At 60.4% G+C, this 22716-nt stretch overlaps 1 protein-coding gene across 2 annotated transcripts; it reads left to right on the forward strand.

Annotated features, from left to right (window-relative positions):
* The first annotated feature begins 2995 nt into the window (after positions 1–2995).
* EXOC3L2 (exocyst complex component 3 like 2) lies at positions 2996–20970 on the forward strand. 2 transcript variants are annotated; one of them, XM_083369994.1, is made up of 12 exons: positions 2996–3073; positions 6600–7313; positions 10861–11488; positions 11858–11972; positions 12245–12355; positions 13202–13302; positions 14737–14847; positions 15049–15184; positions 15532–15654; positions 16053–16208; positions 16607–16728; positions 20136–20970. In XM_083369994.1, the coding sequence occupies exons 2-12, from the start codon at positions 6620–6622 to the stop codon at positions 20428–20430; spliced, it is 2592 nt and encodes an 863-aa protein (XP_083226120.1). In that variant the 5' UTR covers positions 2996–3073; positions 6600–6619; the 3' UTR covers positions 20431–20970. The 2 variants fall into 2 exon arrangements, with proteins under 2 accessions (XP_083226120.1, XP_083226119.1); XM_083369993.1 differs by lacking the exon at positions 2996–3073 and adding an exon at positions 5524–5550.
* The last annotated feature ends 1746 nt before the right edge of the window (positions 20971–22716 follow it).

Below are 22716 nucleotides of genomic sequence, written 5' to 3' on the forward strand. Positions count from 1 at the left end.
GTGGGAAACGTGTGGCATGCGGAGGGCAGGGGAGACCCACGGTCCTGGGCAGTTAGTTCCTCACCAGGCCGGCCTGTCTGGGCTGCGCACAGCCGCAACCCTCTGCAGCCTCCAACCGGCAGCCGCGATCTGAGTGGGGGCCGCGGATGTCCAGGCTGGCATTTCACCTTTGCCACCGGCCAGCGAAGAGGGCGAAGGTGCCCTTTGGCCGCAGCTCACAAGGAGAACCGACAGGCAGGGGGGAAAGTCGGCCGAAGCAGCTTCTTTGCAGGGACGGTGATTGTGCAGCATCCCTCGAAATGCGAAGCGCAGCCCGGCGGGGATCCCCACGGCGGGCTGCGCGGACGGACGGATCGGTATCTGCGGCCGAGCCGCCGGGATTTACTGAACCGGCGGCGACCGAGCTCCGGTTGACGACGCAGACACACGCAGCGCCCATGTGGCGGCCGGGAGGGTGGGCGGCCCGCAGCCACGCGGCTCACGCGGCCAGGGGGTCTGCAGGGGCCGCGGAGCCTCCCCCGAGCGCAGCCCCGCCCGCCGGACGCCCGCCCCGCCCCGCCCGCTGCCTCGCAGGGCCCACTCCGCAGGCAGGCACCGCCCCTGCCGGCGCTGATTGGCTGGGAGGCAGCATGGAGACAGGCCGGCCGGCCGGCCCGCCCCTTTCCTCCGAGGAGGCCGAGCGGCTCTCACCCGCGGTTTCTATTGGCAGGATGAGCAGCCAATCGATGTTCGTCAAGCACAGCGCTTAACTCTTGCCTGCCCTGCCGGAGGTAAGCGGGAGTCGACTCTGCGCAGGCGCAAGTCCGCATTCGAGCCGAATGCTTCTGCAGAGGAGGACCGCCCGCGGGGGGGGGGTCCCCGGTGCTGCGCCGCTCCCCGCGCGGGCTCGTTCCGTTCATCCGCGGCCCGATGCAATCCTCGGGGGCTTCCCTGAAAGGCCCTGAGCCCTCCGCCCTCTAGGCGGGGCCCCGGGAGGAAGAGGGGCTCCCCCAGCTGACTGGCCGGGGCTGATGGGCGGCGTGGTGGGGGCTTCCTCCGCCCGGAGCTCATCGGCAGGGAGGGGGCGGTGGCCCCCTTCTCGCCCGGCAGCGCTTCCTCCGCCTCGAAACACGGAAGCCTCGAGGAAATGGCTCAGAAGGCGGCACCTGGGGGGGGCTGTCTCCCCCCTCCCGAACCCCCCTATTGCTGCCAGGACCCGCTGGCTGGGCCGGTTGGCAGCTAGGGCAGCCAGCGCTCGATGCCGGGCCACGCGGTGCCCTCCTGCCCAGCCAGCAAGGGGCAGTTGGAAAGTCCAGGCAGGACAGGCTCCTTCCTGCCTCTTCCTGGAAGCTGAAGGAAAGATGCCCAGGAAGGCGGCATCACCTGCCCCACGGACAGAGAGGACCCCTGCCGCCAGAGGAGAGATGCCCTTCAGAGGGCTCCCCCCAGGGGCTCGTATCCCCCCAGGCCAAAGATGCCCCAGAAGTGAAGCGACCGAAGCCAGGTTGATCAGGCGGCTGAGGGGCTCTCTTGGGCTCGCAGCCGTGGCTTCCAAATATTTCTCAAGGGCAGCACAAGCGCAGCACCCGTAAAAGGGCCCCGTTGCGCCCCAGAGCCGTGGACCCGCACGAGTGGGTGCCGGAGGCCCAGCTCCAGCCACTCCCTCTGGGTGGGGCCCAGAAGTGGGGCTCAGCGGGGAGCGGGCCCCGTGCCCGAAGGCAGCACCGGAGCGCTGCCCTCGGCAAAGAGGCTCCTTGGAGGGAAACTCGCTGCCTTGGGGTCGAGCCCTTTGAAGAAGAGGCGACGGCCGCCAGGGGGCAGGACCGGACCAAGGACAGGCGGCTGAAAGAAAGGCGGAGGAGGCAGTCAGCCCTGGTGGGTGGATGGAGTCCCCACCTTTGGGCCTTCTTGCAGGGCCTGCACAAACAGGCCTCCTGGAGACAGGTTTGGGAGTGGGTGGCGAGCCCGGCTTGGCCCTTTCGCTCGCTGGTCCAGAGGGGGCTCTGTGGGCAGAAGACTCTCCAGCTGAAGACGGAGACACTGCCCGGAATTGGTCAGGCGAGGGAGGACCTGCCTCCTTGACCCCCCAAAGCAGTTGAGAGCTTTGGGGATCCCGGCATCGAAGGTCAGAGACTGGCAAAAGCACCGTGCCAGACCAGAGACCTGCTTTCTTCAACCAGGGTCCGTTTTGAAAAGGGGAACTGACTTCATTCGCGTACGGGTGGTCCTCGACTTACACAGCAGTTCATTTAGTGACCGTTCAAAGTTACAGTGGCACTGAAAAAAGCGTCTTACGACAATTTTTCACATTTACGACCGTTGCAGGTCTGTTGTGGTCAAAATTTAGACGCTTGGCAACTGACTCACATTTATGACGGTTACAGCATCCCGGATCACGTGATCCCCTTTTGCAACTTTCTGGCAAGCAAATTCAGTGGGAGAGCCAGATTCGCTTCACAACTAGCGCAACAGCTGCAGCGATCCGCTTAACGACTGCCGCAAGGAAGGTCTTAAAACGGGGCAAAACTCATTGAACAAATGTTTCGCTCAGCAATAGGAATGTTGGCTCAGTTGTGGTCATAGGTTGAGCACTGCCTCTACGAGGCTATATTCTGAATCCTGGCTTGTAAATAATCCTGGCTGAGCAGCCTGAACGTGCTAAGGCCAAACCGTAGCCATCATCCCCAGCTTAAAAGAGTGCCAAACCGGCCTCTAGGTGGGAGGGGGGTGAGGAAGGTGGTGGGGGGGGGATGTACCTGCCACCCCTGACGAGCACCTGGCTGCAATTGCCCGTTCTGGAGGCAGATGGAGGGCGTCTGCCGTGGGCCTCCCCCCCCCCCCCAGCTCCAGCCCCGCTGAGCCTGAGACTTCCTGGCTTGTTTTCCGCCTGAGAGTGACCCCCGCCCTCCCTGCCCCTGCCCAGACCCACAGCAGAAGAGTCACAAGATCCTCCCGATTACATAAAGCCGCCTGCCTGCTCCGAATCACCTCCGGCCTGGTGGGGCTGGGAGGGGCTTCCTCCCAAGGCTCCTCGGCCTCCCCAGCCCGGCTGCCCAGAGCGGCCAGACCACCAGAGAGGAGGGAAGGCGCCAAGGTAGGGACTCCACTCTGCTGGAAGGGTGGGGACGGGGGGAGGGCCCTCCCCCTACTTTCCTTTGGGTGGGGGGCTGTGACTTCCATCCATCGAGGGGGCTCGAAGGGTGGTGGCCATCCCACAGTTTGTACCCTGGGAAACCCCTGCCTCCTTTTCTACCCAATGTAGACTTCCTCGGAGGGAGCTGCATTCTGGTGCCACCTTTTTCTCGAGGGGGGGGTCCTCAGTAGGGGGAAGCTTCTGTCTGTGCTCTTGTGAGCTGCCCAGAGTCGTTTGGATGAGATGGGCAGCCATGCCAACTGAAGAAGTCACCCTCCTCCTCCTCTGAGTTTGCCTCCAGCCTCAGGCTGTGCCCGGCTTGTGGCAGAATGGGCTCCATTCTGTCTGCGCTCCTGGGGGCGGCAGGGGGTGGGCACAGCAGCTCCGTTGCTGGCAGTTTTACCTTTAGAAGCAGAAGGCTGTTTAAGGAAAGCCCACCGGGACTCACTACTGTCCTTGGGAGGGGTCCCTATTTCCCTCCAGGCAGGAAGGTTTTTGGTGTTCAGGCATCAATCCCAGGAGGGGCTGGAGAAGGACTTTCCCCTTCTAGAGGGCAGAGGACCACCGCCCACCCTCCAGGCCGGGCCAAGCCCAGCTGAAAGGAAGCTTGCAAAGGGGTTTTGCCTCATCCTGGCCCTTCCCGAACTTCTCTTTGCTCCCGGCAAAGCCTTTTCTGCCTTGAGCTGGTCTAGTCCCCCTCTGGATGGGGAGGGGGCGAGAACGCTGAAGATGGATGTAGTCTCCCCAATCCTTTCTGAGCATATAAAAAAGGGAGACCCCCACCTCTGCCATTCCCCCACAGTGCTTCCCTCTCTCGTCCTCTGCTTTTTCTTTTGCCGGGGGGGGGGAGGGGGGGCTAAATTATTTGCTTTCCACTTGGGGGGCCTTTCCCTGGACGCTGAGTCACTTGTGGCCTCCTCTGAGTGTGTGCAGTTCTACCTCTCTTTAAGATCCAGGACAGGCCATAAGGAAGGATCCTTTCCGGGGACCCCAATGAGTTCCACTCCTTCGCATCCGAGCCGATCCCTTCCCTGTCCCCTTTCGTCCAGGGGCAGGGCGATCTCATCTGAAAACACTCAGACTTTGGGGATTGCTCTCAAGAGAGGGGTCTCTTCCCTCGTTCTGCGATCCCAACGGCAAGCCAGGCCGCTTTGGAAGATTGGCATCGCCACATCTGGACTCTTTGCAAGGGCATTTGGGTTCTTACCTTTTGGCCCTCCCAAAGTGGCCGGCTTGATTTGGGCTTGGCAGGGGTTGCAAATGCTCTGGCTCTGGCTATGGACCGGTTCGGCATTTCTGTGGGCCCAGCTTGGCTTTGGAGTTTTGTTTGCTTCGAGATTATTGGGGATTGCCCCCTCTTGTAGGTTGCTTAACTGCCTAGTGGGGCACGTGATGGGGAACTCCTGAGGGTGGCTTGAGAGGAGCCTTCAGGTCGAGGCCGCTGCCTCTGAACCTGGGCTCAAAATAGGGCACCTCCATCCCTCGGCTGCAGCTGGCCAGCAGCTGCTCTGCAGGGGAACTGAAGTGCCTGGCAGGGGAGCTGCTTGTCAAGGGACCCTCCCTCTCTGGCCCACCCGCTCGTGTTTGGCCTTGGGGGTCTCCAACTCAGACCCCGGAGCAGACCCAAAGGAGGGGGCCAAGTGGTGCAAAAGCTTCCCCTTCTTAGCCTTGGCTGCTGCCAGCCTTGCGAGGTAGACCACACAGGTAACTTGGCCGGATGAGCTAATTCTATTCTATTATAAAGTTACATTAACGGAATCTTGGAAGCCTGGAAATGCATCTCTTCCCACCCCCACCCCCCACCCCGCCTCTTTTACAGTCCCAGAAACTGGGGAGAGTCTCTTCTGAGCCGCCTGCCCTGCCCAGACTCTTTGCCAGTTGCCTTTTATCTGAGGCTCCCTTGCAGCCTCCAAGGTCACCACATCTGCCCAAAGCCGGCCTTGTAGCTGAACCTGATGGAAATTTACTAGACGAGGCAGTGCCATGTGTGGATTTATCTTCTAAGTTGCGTTTGGTGTGAAGGGGCCTTAATTGAGGTGACCATCATCCAGATAGTCACCCTCCCTCTCAAAATGTCCATACTTGCGTGCACAAATGCATACAGTTAGTCCTCATTTAATGACCGGCCACTTAGTGACCCAAGTTACGATGGACCACCCCAAAGCCACTCATGACCCGTTTCTGAAGGCAAGGCCTCCTTCTTGGCAGCCTGGAGACCCAGAGAGGCTCCTTGGAGGCGCCACCCCCCAGCAAATGCTGGGCTTCCCTGGGGGAGAAATTCCCTCCTCCTCCCTCCCTTGCAGGACAAGAGTCAAGCTGGAGCACCTGCTGGCCTTCCCTTCGGCCCAGGGCAAAACCGATGTGCTGGAGGAGAAGGATGGGAGTTGTAGCCCAGCAGATTTGGAGAGTCTGGTTCCAAGGGTGGTCTTTTGGGGAGGGTGAGTGCAGACCATCCCACTCTGGCTCAGAGCCCCTTTGCTGGGGAGGCTCGGTCATCACCTCGCGGAGGTTCTGCCAACTGGGCATTATCGCCTGTTCCTAACTTGGGAAAGGATGCAGAAGAGAAGAAGGCTGGCCTGTCCCAAGTTTCCCCCTAACCCTTTGCTGGAACCTCTTTTCTATGGGGAGGCCCTGCTTCCATTATCACCTCTTCCTCCTCCAGGGACAGTTGCACAGAAGTGGGGAGCAAAGCAACAAACGACGTGCCTGATGCCCTTCCCTGCATGCCGCTTCCACTGCTGCTTCTGTGGGTCAGGACTCCATGGGAGGTGGAGCTTCCACCGCTCACCTTTGCCACCTGCCGTGCCAAGAGCAGCCTCCAGAGTGGGGGTGCTAAAACCCCTGGGCCAAGGGGGGGTGGGGAGAGCCCCATGCAGCTCTGGGCTGTCAAGGCGATCCCTGATGGAGCAGCACTTTGGCTGGTCCATTTTAGCTGACGCTCCTGCGTCTCTCCCTACATAGCTTTTCTGGCTCTCCCCACTGTGGGGGCCACTGTGGGGTCTCGGGGGGCCTCTGCTGCCTACCTGCATTTCCTCCTCCATCCCCTGGTGTTCCTTCCACTCACCCTACACCTCGCAGTGCTCCCAAAGTTCTTTGCATGGAAATTTTTTCGTCCTCTTCTGAAGACCTTTGCTGCCAGGGGGTGTTTCCAGTGAAGGGGGCACCTCCCTCTTCTTTTAACCCAACAGCAAAGCAAAGTCCCCGATTTGAATGGGGAAGCAAACATGCCCAGGGTGTCTCCTTGCTTTGGGCAGAGCCCATGGCTGTCAATTATAAACCTCCTTTTATGGCCCAGTAGGTTGTGTAAACACAGCCAATGGCTGATTCAAAGCAACCGGCACCCTGGCCCCGTATCTGAATCTGGCTCCAGAATTGGGAGGGGGGGGCTGGGATGTCCTTTCCCAGATCTCTTGCGTCAAGTGGGACCTCCTGAGGGCATCTGTGCGATTCCTAGCAGCGATGGCTGAGCATCCCTTCTCCTCTGCAGGGCCCAGGAAGGCAGCCACCATGCCGGTCCTCAAGAACCCCTATCAACTCAAGATGGCCAGCAGGGGCCCCGGAGAGAGTGGGAGGGGCGACAGCCGCAGCGGGACGCTGATCCTGGCCACGGAGAGTCCGGGGACCAACCCTTTCGAGGAGGACCTGGAGGAGAACGAGCGGGACTCCTTCCTCGGGGGCCTCTCCCCTGGCCGAGAGAGGTCCCTCCCCGGGGACTTTGAGAGGGGCGTCTTCAGCGGGAGCCCCGAGGACCGCTTCAGGCGCCGGGCCACCCTGGAGAAGCTGGTGGGGCTGAGCCCCTTCCGCCTGGGCAAGGGCCGGAAGAGCGGGGAGAAGCGGTCGCCTGGGGGCGAGCAGGGCTCCGACCGACGGTCCTTCCTGGAGCGCATGATGCTGCCCCTGATGGAGGGCAGCCTGGGCCAGCGGGCACCCGAGAAGAAGAAGCCACGTCGCTGCTCGGAGGACTTCAGCCTGATGCAGCGCTTCAACGCGCGCCGCAAAGAGGGCCTCTACAGCTCGGATGGCGGCCTGGCGGAGGAGAACGGTGGTGGGGATGCCGCCAAGCGCGGCTCCTTCCTGAAGATCGGGCTGGGTGGGAAGGTACGCCGGGCATCCCTGGTGGAGAAGCTCAACCAGACGGAGGGCTCGGAGGCGGCCCCGGTGGGCGAGAAGCGAGTCCCCAAGCCCAAGGAGCCGCTCTCGGGTGAGTCTGGCCTGGCCAAACCGAACGTGGAGCCCGTGCCCACCTTCCCTCTTGGCACCCCGGCATGCTAGACCCTCTGGGCCCCCCGGAAGGGATGCCTAATCAGGGGCCACCCAGGGCGTCCCAATTGCTGGCTTAAGTCTAGGCGGGCCTGAAGAGCAACCCCCACCTCCTAGGGCACGGCTCTGCCTGCCTGTGCAGGGAAATGTCTGGGAAGGCCAAGGAGTCCTTCCCCAAGCGAGCCGCTGAGTCCGAGGCAGCGGAGGTGAGCCAGCCATGATCCAAGCAGGCCGTTGCCCCACAGGAGAACCGGCCTGTCCAGGAAGCCTCAGACCCTTCGTGTGCCCAAGGCTGGTTCCATCCTCCGACAAGCCAAGCCAAAAGGGAAGCCAGATTCATTGAACAACGGGGTTACTAACTCATAATGCAGAGATTCACTTAACAACTGAGACAAGAAAGGTTGTAAAATGGGGCTAAACTCACTTGACAAGTTACTCACTTAACAACATAAATTTTGGGCTCAGTTGTCATAAGTCAAGGACTACCTATATAATTTAAAAACACCAGAAAGATCCCTTCTTTCCAAGGGAGGGCACCCGTAAAGAGTAGCTTTACCAGCAGGAGTGGCAGCTCCAAACTTCAGTGCTGGCCACACGGTGCCCCCCCCCCGCGCCCAGAGGCTGGCCATGGATCTTTCCCTATCCTGGGGGTCCCGCAAGGGAAACTGGGATGCCCAGGCCGGAGGAGCCTCGGGGACCCCAGCGCTGGTTCTCTGCCTTCCCGGGGCAACGGCTGGCTGTCCCAGGACAAGAGGAGGAGGGGCCCTGGCGTCGCTGACCTTGGCCAGGCTGCTTATCAGCTCCTGAGCGCTGCAGCTAATGAGTTTCTCTTCCCCTCATGTTTTGTGGGCCTCGGGCCCATTGTTCCCCTGCCGTGATTCAGTGCCTGATTGCCGGAGCGTCTCCTGAGCCGCGGCCTGTGACCTTCCCGGAGAAGCGGCCAAGAGCAGAAGGAGGCTCTGGGGGAGGGGGCAGCATGGGCAGAAGCCATCCAGAGGCTGGAAAGACCCTTCCTCCCCCTCCCGAAGGTCCAGGGCTGGACCGGTTAGCGGTGGCGCCCTCCTTCCCCGAGAGCCCAGGCTGTGCCAGCCCACCCCGAGGGATCCCTGTCCGCTTCCCTGTGGTGCCCAGGGTCCTCCTCCAGCTGGGCTCAGCAGAGGGGCTGGCACCGGCGCGGAAGGCGAGAGGAAGGCCAGGGTGCGTAGGGGGAGACACCGCCTGTACTCAGTGCGCCCCAAAAGGCCTCCCTTGGCCCTCCCCTCCTAAAAAGGAGCTGAGGGGGGCAGAGCTGCTCTCTCTGCCTGTGATGCTGAGGACCCCCCCCAACAGACAAGGGGAAGCCCTCGGGCAGGGGGCAGGCTGTGACTTGCCTCCCGCTCTTCTTTGACTGCAGTTAAAAGTTGCAGCGCTGCCCAGGTGGGTAAGACCTCAAAGCTGCTGACCAGAAGCCCCCCCCCAGCCATTGGGGCCAGGCTGCTCATCCACCAGAACGTGGGGGCCTGGCAGCCTTCTCCCACCCAAGGGAGTGGAAGCAGCCAGTGGCACCCCAGTTGGCAAGGCGGGGGGGGGATGAGGGGCCACCCAAACCTGTGGTTCATTGTCCCCTTCGTAGTTCCTCTGAAAGGCAAATCCCAGGCACATGGTGGTCTCGTGCCTGAGCCAGGCGTGCTGGTATTTCAAACCTTGCTTATTTGTGCCATTAGATTTCACCCACCAATCACAGCTAAGCACTTGGGGGAAATGGCTGAACTCTTTGGCTGAAGGACCCCTCTCCCCAGGGCTCATTCGGTAGCTCAGCATGTGGGAAGCCCACCTTGGGGCTTTGGGAAACTTCCTCGGGCTGAACAGTCCTGAAGGCTTCGGAGGACAAAGTCAGAAGCTCCCCTTTGGGGGTCCCGCAGGCTGTGCCAAGCGGGCTCTTGGGGCTGCTTTAACCTGCCTTCTTTGTGTTGAATTTTTAAGAAGGGATTGGACGGCTGTTTGTCTGGAGGGGTGTAGGGTCTCCTACTTGAGCAGGGGGATGGAGTAGAAGACCTCCAAGGTCCCTTCCACCTCTGTTGAGCTGTTACTCGTGGCCCTTTCCTCTTCTGTAATTGTTTTTACCTGGCCCAGCCGTCGGTCCTTTTCAGGAGGGGGATTAGGAAGATTGTAGCCCAGGCTGGGTGAGGGGAGTTTCTCTCTGGCTGTAGATGGGTCTTGGTGCTCTCCGAGCCGGGGGCTTCTTTGCATGACCCAATTAGGGAGCACTATCCACGCGAGGGGTCTCGCAGTTTCACTCTCCCAAAGGGCCCAAGGACCGAGTGCTAGAAGATTTGGCGGGGCTGATGAGAAAGAAGGGGTGTCGGGTGTGGGGAGGGCTTGGTCCCCTCTTCCCTGGTGGTTTCTTGGGCATAAAGGCAAATGGAGTGGGAACCACCCCCTCCCACAGCCCCCTTCTCAGAGGGGCTGGAGACCTGGAAGGGGCTTTGCCCCTTTTGAGTGAGGCAGCCACATTTCCCAGGTTCACCCCACGGATCAAACTGTTCAAGGAAAGGGCTTTGCCCCCTGCCAGCCCCCCCTCCCACCCCCAGGCTGATCTCTGCCGTTCAGCTGATAAGGTCATTGTGTGGCAGGCGACTGCGTCATCCCGTCTGGGGCATTTCCCCTCGGCGGAGGGCAGGGAAACGGAAGAGGCTGCTTTTAGCCCAGCCGGACCCTCGGCCCTGCGGGTGAGGAAGGCTCTTTCCTGTGATGACGATGAGGACGGTGGGTGCCTTGAAGCCCTCGCAAGGCCGGCGTCCTGCAAGCCGAGGATGTGCATGAAGCCTGGGACCCTCTCCCCCACCCCCACCCCCTGTGGCCACCCAGGCTTCTCCTGGTTCCAGGCCGGGAGGACAACTGTCTCCCTCCCTGTGGTCACCTCTGGATGCTGACCCCAGGAAAGGTCAGGGTGTCGTGTGAGTTGGTGGTCCCTGGCAATGGATCCCTCTTCTCAGGAGGGCCACCTCAAGCATGCAAGCGGGGGTGGGTGGGGTGGGGTGGGGGGAAGTTGCCTTGTCCATGGGCAGGCAGTCTGCAGCTCCACCGGTCAGCTGTGCTTCCGCGGGCATGGTCAATATTTAGGATGCCTGAGCGGCCGTTCCCAGTGATTTGGCCCTCAGGACCTTTTTATTGCTTGAAAACGAGGGAGGCACCCAGAGGTTCACAACAGCCGCATCCCTTGGTCTTTATGGTTTGGGTGAGGATGACAACGATGATCTCCATTCAGCCATGTCCGGCTCTTGGCGATTCTGGGGCTGGGTCTCTCCACGCCCTCCGATGCTCCACGGCCCATTTATGGTTTGAGGGAGCTGCTTCTGCTGGGTCGGTTCTTGGCCTGATTAGAGTCGCGGCCCATTTTTTCACTTGGGGGCTCGCAGGCACAGAGCCCCTCTGGGCCCTTCCCTGCCTGAGGGGGGGGGTCCCCTGCCCAGCCTTAGTCTCCCTTCCCGCTTGTGTCCCTTGCTTAGTCCTGGAGATCCTCAACCTGATCCACCAGCGGGAGCTCCGCCTGGCCGACGGGCACATCATGGAGCTGGAGGCCGAGTGTGCCCAGGGGGGCAGCGGGGTCAGCGGGAAGGATGGCAGCCGGAAGGCCAAGGACGTGGCCCTGCTCTACGAAGCGCTGCAGGAGGCGCTCTGGGCGGTGCTGGCCGAGGCGCTGGCCACCAAGAGCGCCTACCCGCCCCTGGAGCAGCTGGTGCAGGTCATCGAGCAGGAGGAGGAGGCCGACCGCGGCTGGCGCCAGGCCCAGGGAGACTCCACGGGGGGGCCGCGGGCCCGGCCCCGGCAGATGAGGCAGCAGTGGGCTGAGGCAGTGGACCGGCTGGCGGGCCAGAAGCTGTGCCAGTGCGTGGAGAGCCGGGCGGGCACTATTGCCACCCGGATGGACCGGCTGGCCAAGTGCATGGTGGAGGACCTGAGCAGCGTCAAGCGCCACCTGCTGCAGGCCTACCCCGAGCAGTATCAGGCCTTTGGCGTCTACCTGGGCGGCTACCACCGGGGCCTGGCCCGCTGCCTGGCCGAAGGGGTCCGGAAGCAGCTGAGCCTCTCCGAGCTCTACTTGGTCTTGGACTGGAACAGCAACATCTACCAAAGGTGGGCAATGAGAGCCCCTTTGAGTGGGGGGAGGCAGAAGCTGGGGGTGGGCCTCGGCTCTTTGCAGGATTGCCCACCCAGCACAGACCCTCCTGGGGCCCAAGTGGGAATGCCGGCTGGCAGCTGGCATATAGTTCCTGGAGGGGCATGCGGGCGGGCGGGCGAGAGGAGCGCCCAGGAAGGGGGGGGCAAGGAAAGGCACCAGGAGTCGCAGTGCAGAGTTTTCTTACAAGTTGAACGGTAATTCAGCCCAGCTGGAAGTTTCTAGCCCCAGAAAATGCCCTGGGCCTCTTCTGGCACTTTAAATCTCCCCCGGAGAGAAATGGATTTTGTGGGGTCTCTCTCTCACTCTCACTCTCCTCACCACAGGGAGGTCCTCAGCCGGCCAGAGATCTCCCCCCTGGTCAAGTCCCAGGAGCTCGGCCCCCTCCTCTCCCGGGAAATGCAGCAGAGTCTGGAGGAGGAGTGCATTGCCGCTGTGAAGGTAATAGCTGGCCAAGGGCGGGGGGGGGGGGGGGGAGAATCCATCAAGGCTCCAGCCAGGCCAAACGGCATCCATAATCATGGCCAGCCACCGTAACCCTGCTCTGCCATCAAGCCACTAAAGTCTCCTTCCGGGCAGTCTCAGGGACGAGACAGATGGCCAGGCGGCCTCAAGAGGTCTCCCCACATCCCTCCTATCCCCAAAGCTGCAAGCCACGGGTGCCCCCTCCCGTTGGAGCCCCCCTTTGCGGACTCTCTCCGCTGCATCCGCAGGTGGCGATCGGCAGGGACATGAGCCAGGAGCTGCGGAAGGAGGAAGAGAGGTGGGCCCAGGAAGACAAGGAGAACAGCTTTCAGTTCGGCTTGTCCAGCAAAGTCATCTCGGTATGTTGGGGTCCCCCCTGCCCTGCAGTCTCATTACCCCCCCTTTTTTTTCCTGCTTCGTGTAGCAGCTTCCTTCCGGGACGCTCGGCCCACACAGGAAAAGGCCCCACACCAGACCCACCGAGGGAGGCTTTCCAGCCCTGGACTGACCCTTGGGAGCAGGAGCTAGGAGGAGCTCCGTCCAACGGCCTGGCTGAACGACTGGACAAGGGCTTAGCTTAGCCTGGGCAGCAAGGTTTAGGCTGGGTTCAGACGTAAGGCCTAGCCTCCTTGGTTTGTGTTGTGGGAAAATGCCTCTTGCCCATGGCTGAGCACAGTATGTGCACCAGGCCTTAGAGCTTGCTGCCCAACCCCCCCCCCCCAAAAAAAAATCAGGGTTTAGCATTCCGTGTGAATGCAGCCCTAATTTGGAAGAGGGAAACAATCCAGCTGGGCTTCCTTCTGTCCTGGAGATTTCCTGGAGGGGCCGATGAAATGCCCCTCTCCCTAGCTTCATTGTCTCCCCAACAAACCCCACAGGGCAGTGGGAGCTTCCATCTGCCCCTCACCCCTGTCTCCAGTCCCTTGTCTGCAGTGCTGGGCCACTGGAACGTGCCTGACCCTGCTGGCTGGGGATGATGGGAATTACAGCTCAAACCCATTGGAGAGCACCAGCTCAGTGCACAGATAAACATCGGAGGCCAGGCATGCCAGCCCTGGCAGCAAAGGGGGTAACTCCCCCGAGCCCCTTGTGCCCGTCTTACCCTTTTCCCAAGCTTCCCGTTTTTGGCCAGAAGGCTGCCCCCCCCCAAAAAAAAACTCCAGGGAGGCTTTGTGGAACTGCTGAGTCTTTCTCTTGCCTTGCAGGTGCTGAAGGGGCATGCCGACAAAGCCCCCCAGATCACAGAGGAGTTTGGAAGAAGGATGGCTCACTGCTGCCTTGCCAGCCTGGCAGAGTTCTTGCAGAGGTATTGCCCAGGAAGGATCTGGGCACGGGGCACAAGAGAGGCCCCCGGTTGCTGCAGCATCTGCAGCCAGGCCCTCTGTTAGGGGAGGGGTGTTACCGTCCAGCAGTCTTCAAGGGGCGAAACCTGGCTTGGGGGCACCACGCCTGGGGCATCTCCTGCCTTTCTTTTCTTCAGATGCCAGGCTACAGACCAGCCCGGCGTGAGCTGGGAGGTGCCTCCTCGCCAAAACCCAAGCCTGGCCCTGGAGGCTTCTCTTCCCGCGTGGGGTGCGGTGGGGGTTCAAGAGCCAGGAAAAGGGGTGAAGCGCTTCCCCTGATGCTGTCTCCCTCCGGCACCAAAATGGGTCAAGGTGGGAGAGGCGTGAGGTGCTTTCTCAGCCTCCGGTTTTGCTGGGCTGGGCTCACCACAGTCGCCACCTGTTTGCATCAAGGGGCAGAGATGGGCAAGTTGGGGGGGAAGCAAAGTTGGGGGTGGTCTTGTTCCCCAGAAGGCCTCAGTATGGCTGCTCTGCCCAAGGCAGGGGGGAAACCAAGAGGCAGCCCCAGAGAGCACTTCTGGCTTTTGCCCCCATCCAGACCCTCAAAGGGCCGGCGATTCATCCCTCTCGCTCCTTGAGGCATGTCTGGAACCTGACAGCCCCCCCTTCCCCCCCGCATTTGCGTGTGCTTCCCGTGGGAGAAAATACACGGAGGGTGGCGCAGGGTGGGCATGCGAGGGGCTGAAGGGGATCTGGGCACAAAGTTTCCATTTCAAACTGGCCGCCAGGAATACATTCACCTTGGGGTATAAATAGCTGCCATGGCCCATTTATAAGGAAATGCCAGTGAGGTGGAGCCAAAGGGCCCGGCGGTCAGGGATGCTGGGGTGGACGGCCAGAGCCCGGCCAGGGACTATTTTTAGCGGTCTGCTTCCTGACATGCCTATTTCCAGAGAGCTCTGGCTTCCAAGTGTGGATGTAGTTTCTCTGAATTGAGGCTGTGTCTCCAGGGCCACTGTGGAGTGCATTGTGGTGTGTGTGTGTGTGTGTGTGTGTGTGTCTTGCAGGGTCCCTGAGCACAGGTGGGGTAAGAGGGTTATAGAGAGGGCTGTGGCTGTGTGTGCAATGAGACCCCCCAGGGCAGCTGCCACAGTGTGTGTGTGTGTGTGGGGGCTGTCTTCTTGCACTCCAGAGGTGGCCAAAGGGCCCAGGGGAGTCTTTGGTGAACCAGCCCCCGCTGGGTGGAGAGAGAGGGCCCGTTTCTTTGACTTGGCAGGTTCTGATCCGCAATTGCTGCAAAAATGGAGGGAGAGGGTTTCCTGTGCTGGAGGGGCCACATCTGGGCAGGGAGGTGGAGCTGACAGCCAGGCAAAAAGGTGCCTTGGAGGGGGGGTGGGGGCTTCACCACTTTGCCTGCAGAGGGTCTACCATAGTGGCATCCTCTTTGCCCCCTTCAGTTTCCAGAAGAAAGTCGAGAAGTTTCACGAAGGCCAGGTGGTCAGCAGCCTCAGCCCAGAGAGCTACGTGGGCCGGACCATCATGCTGGTCAACTGCTGCCCCCCCTTCACGTGAGTGGTCATCCCTGGCCCTGATGCCCTCTTTGCTGTGCCCCCCACCTCCCTCTCAACCCCCCGGGCGTCCCATCCTGAGATCGGTCCAGTTCAGTCCCCTCCAGAAATGGGCAGGAAAGGAGGTGCCCCCCCCAGTTGTGAGTCCAGCTGGCTTTGCGCAATTCGCAGGTAGCTCGCTTGACAAGGCTGCTCTTTTAGGGACTACCTGGAGCACCTGGCCAGGTTTGGTCACCCGGACAGCGAGGCCGTGAAGCAGCTGGCAGGTTCGTCCCTCGACCGAGTGACCCGGCTGTGCAATCGAGTGCTGGCTGACCACCTCTTCCAAAGCCTCAAGGTAACCCGAGGGTCTCCCGGGGCCTGTGAGGAGGAGGGGTCTGCAGGGGGAGGCGGGGAGGGTTGTGCTGCTGCCCCCCTTTCTGCCTAAGCCCCCAGAGAGCCCAATCAGATGGCTGGATCACACCTCCCATAAACCATGGTTTGTTCCCATCATGTTTTGAGAACAGACCTATTGGGTGGGCTGACACAATAGCACCCTAACCCTTAAACGTGATCTGCAAGGATCAGTGGGTGGGTTCCCCCGGGGTTGGCTGTCTTGAGTGGGCTTTGCTTGGAAGCCCCCGCCCCCGCCCCAGACCTGCTCTAAGGCTGCATCTGAGACCGTCCTCCTTCCCTGCCCCCCAGCCCTACTTCTACAAGCTGATGAAGAGGAAATGGCTCAACAACTCCGAGGCTTTCTCCGCCATCATGGCTCTCCTCGTGGAGCACACCCAGAAGCTGAGGCAGATGAAGCTGGAGCCCTACCAGGTGAGAGCGTGGGGGAAGGAGGTGCCAGGGGGCACCGGAGACCCTCCTCAGTGCAATCAGAGGCTCAGTCAGGCCAGGATGGGCATCCGGAAAGTCCACCCTGGCTTGGCTTCTTCTGGCCTTCCACACAAATGCCGGTCTGAGGGAGCACGTGCCGTCCTCTCCCAGCAGTTGGTGCCCTGCAGGAGTCAGTTCCCCTCTGAGCTTCTGTGCCTGAGTCGCCACGGAGGGCAGGCAGAGAACCCCTTGTGTGCCCAGTGCCAAAGAGAAACCAAGCTTCCCCCAAACTGCCTCGTCCTGCCTGGGTGGTTTCCTTAGACCCGGCCGTGGCCTAACCCAAGGCCGGAATCCCTGGTCCTCTGCCAGCCCTGATCCCACCCACCCCCCGTCCCCCACAGATGTTGGTGAGGGAGGTCCACCGGCGGGTGCTGATCGAGTACGTCCGGCCGCTGATGCGAGTGCGGATCATCTGCACTTCGTCCAAGATGAGAGCCAAAGTGGCCCACAGACTCCGGAGCGAGGCCAAGCAGCTGCAGGAGTTCTTCATTCAGCTGGTGAGATGGGGCCTTCCTTTAGGGGTAGACATCAGCAGTCAGGGTTCCCCTGCCCCACGGCCTTCTCCCCAGGGAACTGGAAATGAAAAAGGAGGGGGGATCCTGGCTAGGCTGACGATGTCTCCTGGGATCTCAGGAGAGCCAGAGGAAGGTCCTGGTCTGAGCTCAGGGAAGTGTGAGTGCACGCTTGTCACACCCTTTTGTGATTTGCAAAGATATTTGGGAACTCTGGTTCACCTCCTCCAGCAGTGGGTTCCATGAGTCAGTGGAGAGCGGTCACTTCCTGAGGGGGGTTGCTTGCAAATGCAGCACCAACCCTCCTCCTCCAGGAGGACAAGCGAGGGTCGCCCTAGAATTAACTCCTCTTGAGGCTCTGCTCTCCCCCCACCTTCCTGCAGGAATCCTCCTCCTCCTGGCTGGACTCCGTGGTGCCCCACCTGGCTGGGATCCTGGAGCTGGAAGACACGCCGGCCATCCAGATGGAAGTGGCTTTCCTGGCCAGGGCCTTTCCTGATGTGCAGTGAGTCCGGTGGGAGGGGGAACCGGCCTGGTGTCCCCAGAGCATGTGCAGACGCTCTTGCCTTCACCTGGTCAAGGGTCCTCTTGGAAGGTGTCATTTGGGGAAGGTGTCAGGGCCACTGCAGGTGCCTCTGAACGTGAAACCTGTTTCGGCCACGTGAGGCTCCTTCTCCTCTGGGGAGTTGGCCTACGCCCGTCCTAAAGTGATCCTCCCCCAGTCTGGTGTCCTTCGGGTCTCAGATCTCAGCTCCGGCCGTCTGTCCCTCTGGTATTCTGAGCCGCTTTTCTCTTTGGCCAGCTGGGCGGTTCCACTGGTCCCTTGGCAGGCTGGATCTCAGCTCTCTAGGCTGGGCTGCATCTTTGGAAATGGAACAAGACATCAACCGTCCCCAATCATGGAACTAATGCACGGGGATGGTGGGCATTGTAATCCAGCCTCCTCCTGGGAACCATGGGTTCCTCACAACCGCTTGGGCCAAAGTCCTCTTTGGCTTAATGGCCAGAAGATCCATGGAGGCCTTCAAGGAGGAGATCAAGCCAAGCCTCTGCCAGAGGCCGAGGCTGGCTTTCACCTTCTCCCCATTCTGGGTTCGGGGTGTGGCTCTTTTGCCGAGCTTGGACCCAGAGGAAGCAGTGCTGTGGCCTCTCCCACTCCTCTCCTGTGTGTCTAAACCCAGCCACGGAAAACCTACCACGTTTCAGCTCCTTTGGTCAACCTCCTTCCAAAGAGCTGGTCTCCTGAGTAGACACCTGAGGCTCCCCTCTACTCAAGCCTTGGGCCACACAGTGAACTGGCTCTGGCCCAGGCCAGAGTTTGGCCCGTTCCTCACGGTGTCCTGTGGCTCTGCCTGTTGAGAGCCAGGATCCTGCTCTGGACCAAAGAAGCCGCCCAAGACACATCCGTCTAGTGGTGGTGAGGCTGCTGCCCCACTCAGCATTGGCATTTGGGGGAGACACGTGCCCCCGAGGACATTCCTCAGGGGAGGCTTCCTCCCAAAGGGGCATTTTGGGGTGGGGCTGCTGCGAAGACCCCCTTCCTTCCTTCCCAGAGACCTGCTACCCATTGTAACAGAGTGGTGGCCACGTCTCTCTAAGGAACAAGAATTTAGGGATCCAGGACAGGTTCACGCCCAGCACCTCCTCCCTAACCCGTGGGCTTTCGTAGACCACTCAGGCGCCCTGCTCTCCCCCCTCCCCAAGCCTCTTGTAGTTTTCTACTGCTTTGCCCATCTTTTTCCTTCTGCCGAGAGCAGAAGCCGCGCCAAGCAACTCGGAACTCTCTGCCCAGGACAGCCCTGGCCATCTGCTCTTGGCTCCAAGGACCTTGTCACTTGGCAGCCCCTCTTCCCTTGAGGACCCTTTGACCTCTGCGGGGGAAACTGAGGCAGGTAGATGACGCTCTCCCGTCGGTGTCCTCCTCTGCCTTCTCCCAAAGGACCCACTTCTTGGAAGCAGGACAGTCACTTCCACTTCCCAGGACGGGCGGCTGGGGAGTTATAAATACCCTTCCCTTCCCCGCTCTGCCCACTCGGCTCTGCTGGGCTACCAGCCCGGCTGCGTCACACGGGGTCACGCGGGGAGGGCAAAGCCGGGCTTTATCGTGCCTCCCCCTTGTTTTTCTTTCCATCTTCCTGCTGATTGCATCCTTAGGAATTGTTTCGAGGCGACAGATCGCCCGTTAAGTGTGGCTGACGGACGTTTCCTGTTTTATCTGGATTTTTGTTTCTTGAAAGAAAAGAGAGAGAGAGAGAACGAAGCCGTCCAGCAGAGCAAAACAAGTGGCCGAGCTTCAGACAGGAAGCAGAGTTTGGTGGCCATTTCCTGCCAGACTGCCATTCGGGGCTGGCAGCAGGACAAGAGCCACACGGGCCCTGCCAGGGTGCCCGGAAGCTCCCATGAGGCGCGAAGGGTCCGTTGGCACGTCTTCAGGAGAATCTTTTGGCAGGCGCTGTTGGCCCAGGGCCACTGACCAGCCGCCTCAGTGCCCAAGACGTGCCGGTTGCCATCCCTTGGGAAAGGGGGGATTCACCCACTGCGGTGCCCAGCCTGCGGGGGGGGAGCGTGCCTGCCTCTCCGAGCACAGGATGCCAGCACCCCTTGTAAGCTGCCCTGGCTGGGTGACTTGGAGGAGCGGAGGGGCCCTCTTAAAAATAGGGCAGGGGAGCCATGCTATCAGGCTTGGCTGGAGCCTCTGAGAAGGAGGGGGTCCCCCGGGCCAAGCCAGACTCCCTTAAAGGGCTGGAGGGCTGGGAGCTGCAACTTCCCCTCCCCCTGTGCTGAGAGCCCCCAGGAGCCGTTAACCCCATGGCGGCGGCTGCTCTGCCCCCTCTGCCTCCCCACCCTGGCTGATTGTGTGGCCCCGTGCCAGCTTCCTGAGGTTAACGAGCATCCGAAGCTGCAGGGCTTTAAATAAACTCTTTCGCGGAACAGTGGAGCTGGGAGGCTCCTGTGCTCTCTCACCCTGGGCTGGGGCGTGTGTGTCCCCAACTCGGTCCTCAGGCACGAAAGCTTTCCAAACTACCCTCCCCCCTGGGAAGCCCAGAGACTGGACGCCTCCAGGATTGGCTCCTGTCCGGCATCTGAGGGTCCTGGGGGGTCGGCTACACCTGGAGCCTGGGCTCCCTGGGGGAGTGTGCAGGTTTTCTCCTAGGTCATGAGAGGGGTTTACTATTCCCCCCGCCCCCCCGTTGTTCTTCAAGCAGGGATGGCTTGAAAGGGGCCGGGCGCCTTCTGAACCCGCCAGGGGCCTCTTTCTGGCTGTGCATTCGGGGCCACGGCTCCCCTTTCCCTTCCCTTCCACCCCCAGCCAGCGGCGCTCAGCCTGATGTGGATCGGTGGGGGAAAGCCCCTCACCATAATTGCTGCCCTTTTCCTTCCCCTGCCTTCGCCTCAGCTGCCGAATATTTTCAGCCACACGGAGGGAGTTCTTGACTTAGTACGATTAGTTACAAGAGCCCTGCAAAAGGTGATTTATGACTGTTTTTCACAGTTAACGACCTTTGCGGTGATTATCCCCATGATCACATGATCAAAGTTTGGACGCTTGGCAAGTGACTCACATTTATGACGGTTGCAGTGTCCCTGGGTCACATGATCCCCTTTTGCAACCTTCTGACCAGCAAAGCCAGTGGGGAAGACAGATTTACTTAACCACCATGTTACTAGCTTATCAACTGCAGTCATTCACTTAACAACCGTGGCAAGAAAAGTCGTAAAGTGGGCCAAAACTCACTTAACAAATGTCTCACTTTTGAACAAAAATTTTGGGCTCAATTGTGGTCATATGTTGAGGATTACCTGGAACTGCGTCCCCTGCAAGCCCCCGTCCCTTGGGAAGCCATGCAGCCGAGCCACCGTCCCCGGGGCGGCCATGTTCCCTTCCTAGCCGTCCCCTTCTTCCCCCCCCAGAAAGAAGCACCTGGCGGCCCTGCTGGACATCCGGGGCCTGCAGAGCCAAGCCCAGCGGCAGCTCATCCTGGCGGTGCTGGAGAGCCTGGAGCTGACGGGGGCCGAGACGGACATCTGCCAAGACCGGGCCTTCTTCTCCGAGATCCCCACCAGCGAGGTCTTCTGCGTCCGCCTCCAGCTGCACCGCCTCTCGCACTTTGGGCTCGCCTGCCTCTCCCGGGTGCGCCGGAGGCCCCCCCGGCTGCAGCGACAGAGGAGGGGCCCGAGGGAGAAGGGGGCTGAAGCTCAGCTGTGAGGACCCTTGCTCAGCCCCAACCGGACATTCTCGGCCTTGAGGTTTTGGCCGGAGGGCTAGCCGGCCCTTTCCAAAGAAGCCAGCTTGATGCTCACCCCGGCGAGGAGCGCGGCTGCCTGCTGGACACGACGGCCGAGAGCTGGACGGGCAGCAGCCTCCCTTCGAGCCACCTGGGGGGGGGGCGTGGTGAAAGGCCACCGGTCCACGCAGGCTGGATTTGGGGGCGATTGCCAGGGAGGGGGGATAGAAAAGGGGCTGGGGTGCAAATCCATCCCCTCTTAGACCAGGGGAAGGGACACCCGGAGGGAGCCCCCCCCTTATAACCAGTGGGTGGATTCGAAACCCTGATGCTCTGCTCAGCCAGGAATATTTCCCTCAAGCCTGGGAGACGGAGCCGTGGCTCAGGAGGAAAATGCCCAGAGACCCAGGAAACACAACTCTGATTCAGCCCTGGAACCACCTCAAGCCAGGGTGGGGAAGCTGCTGGCGGGAGGGACTTAGGATGCCAAGCGCCACCTTCCTTGCCCAGAGGAAAGGAGCCCATGGGGTCCTCCAGATCTCGGGGGCTCTGAGTACGTAGCACAGGGCTCTCCAGACTTGGCAACTTTATGACCGGTGCAAGTCCACAAGTCTTAAAGTTGCCAAGTCTGGCGAGCCCTGACATGGAATGTAGAGCGGTAGGGTTGGAAGGGACCTTGGAGGTCTTCTAGTCCAACCCCCTGCCTATAGCAGGAGATCCCATACCGTATGGAAAAATCTGCATACGGATACAGGGATGAAACACTCGAGTGAGCAGCAGACCTGGAATTGGCTTGTTCACCCTGGCCGAGCTGGTGAGCACTTGGTTTCTGCAACTCCCCCACCCCCATTTCTCCCCTCCTCCATCCTCTCTGAAGTGGGGCCCATGAGAAGAAAGCAGCAGCACACCACCCCTTCCAGCCCCCATCACAAATGAGCACGTCAGCTTCATCTCCTCCCTTCCCACCAGTTCAGAGGCAGGAGACCCCACCGTCACCTTCCTCGGGCTGGCCCAATGGACTCAACTGGGCACCGGGGGCGGGGGCGGACAGATCCTGGGCCACCGTGCTGGGGGCTTGGTACCCCAGTTAACAGCCATTGCTGTTGGCCTCTTTTCCCTTTTAATGTTTGGACCTAGGCTGACCTTAGAAAAGATCCCATGGAAAGCTGGGCCTCCTACTGGGATGCGAGACCACCAGGAGACCCCAGGTCTGCAGACTAAACCCAGGAGGAGGGAACAGCAGGCCCTTCCAATAAGAAGTTGCGGTCTCTTCTTCCTCTCCTTGATAGCTGTGCTGTCACCCATTTTATTTCTGCCAGCTCTTGAATGACGAAGAAATGTTCACAATTTCTTTTTGGCCTTGGGCAAAGGCTGGTCTATTTTCTAAAGCTTTTTGATATATTTTAATTCAAAATGTATATGCTGCATAAAGACACTTAACTCCTTTGCCTGCTGGTATAGTTCTTTACTTCTATTGATTAATGTGCTTATTTCGTTATGTATTTGGATTTTTATTTGAATTTTTAAATGCGGTGAGTCTAATATATTGTAAGATGCTTAGATGAATGGCCTACAAAATTTAAAATTAAAGACCTAAAATAGTCATCAGCCAAGTGTTGTTGCAGGTGTTGGCTGCTTCGGAGGGTGTGCGTGTTGCAATCCAGGCGGAGGGAGGAGGGCAGGCCCACCTTGGAATGGCGCGCTCTGGCTCTGTCCGAGCTCTTGACCTCCCCTCCCTGCAGGCCTCCGGATCTGCGCCGAGAGACAAAGTGTCCCCCGTGTCCCCCGAGGGCCGGCTGCAGTCACGCCGAGTCCCTATCAATCCTGCCCTGACCTGTCCAGCGGCCGATCCCTGGCTGTAAACAGAGCGGGAAACGCCACTCATTTATCCTGCAAGATGTAAACTTTCCTGATGGCTGAAGAATAGCCGGCCTCTCGGCCAGCCCAGCGGCCTCCAGGGAACATGCCGGCGGGGCTCGGCTTCGTAGGCAAAGCAGCAGCAGCAAGAGCAAGAGGCTTCCAGGAATGCCCCCCCCCTCCCTCCCCCGAAGAAAAACACCGTGAAAAACACTTCCCGACACTTCCCACTTCGACAAGGACTTAACTCATCAAGCCTGTCTCTGGGCTTGGCTGTCCTCTTCTTTGGCAGCCTGGATCCTACTGGAAACATCCCAGAACGGATGCAGGCTGGGAGGAGGGCGGGGGGGGGGGAAGAGGATGGGGCTGCTGGCCTTGGGAAAAGAGCCCCCTGGGCCCTGCTCCATCCA

This window comes from Vipera ursinii (genome assembly GCF_947247035.1).
Source record: "Vipera ursinii genome assembly, chromosome: 9".
NCBI lineage: Eukaryota > Metazoa > Chordata > Lepidosauria > Squamata > Viperidae > Vipera > Vipera ursinii.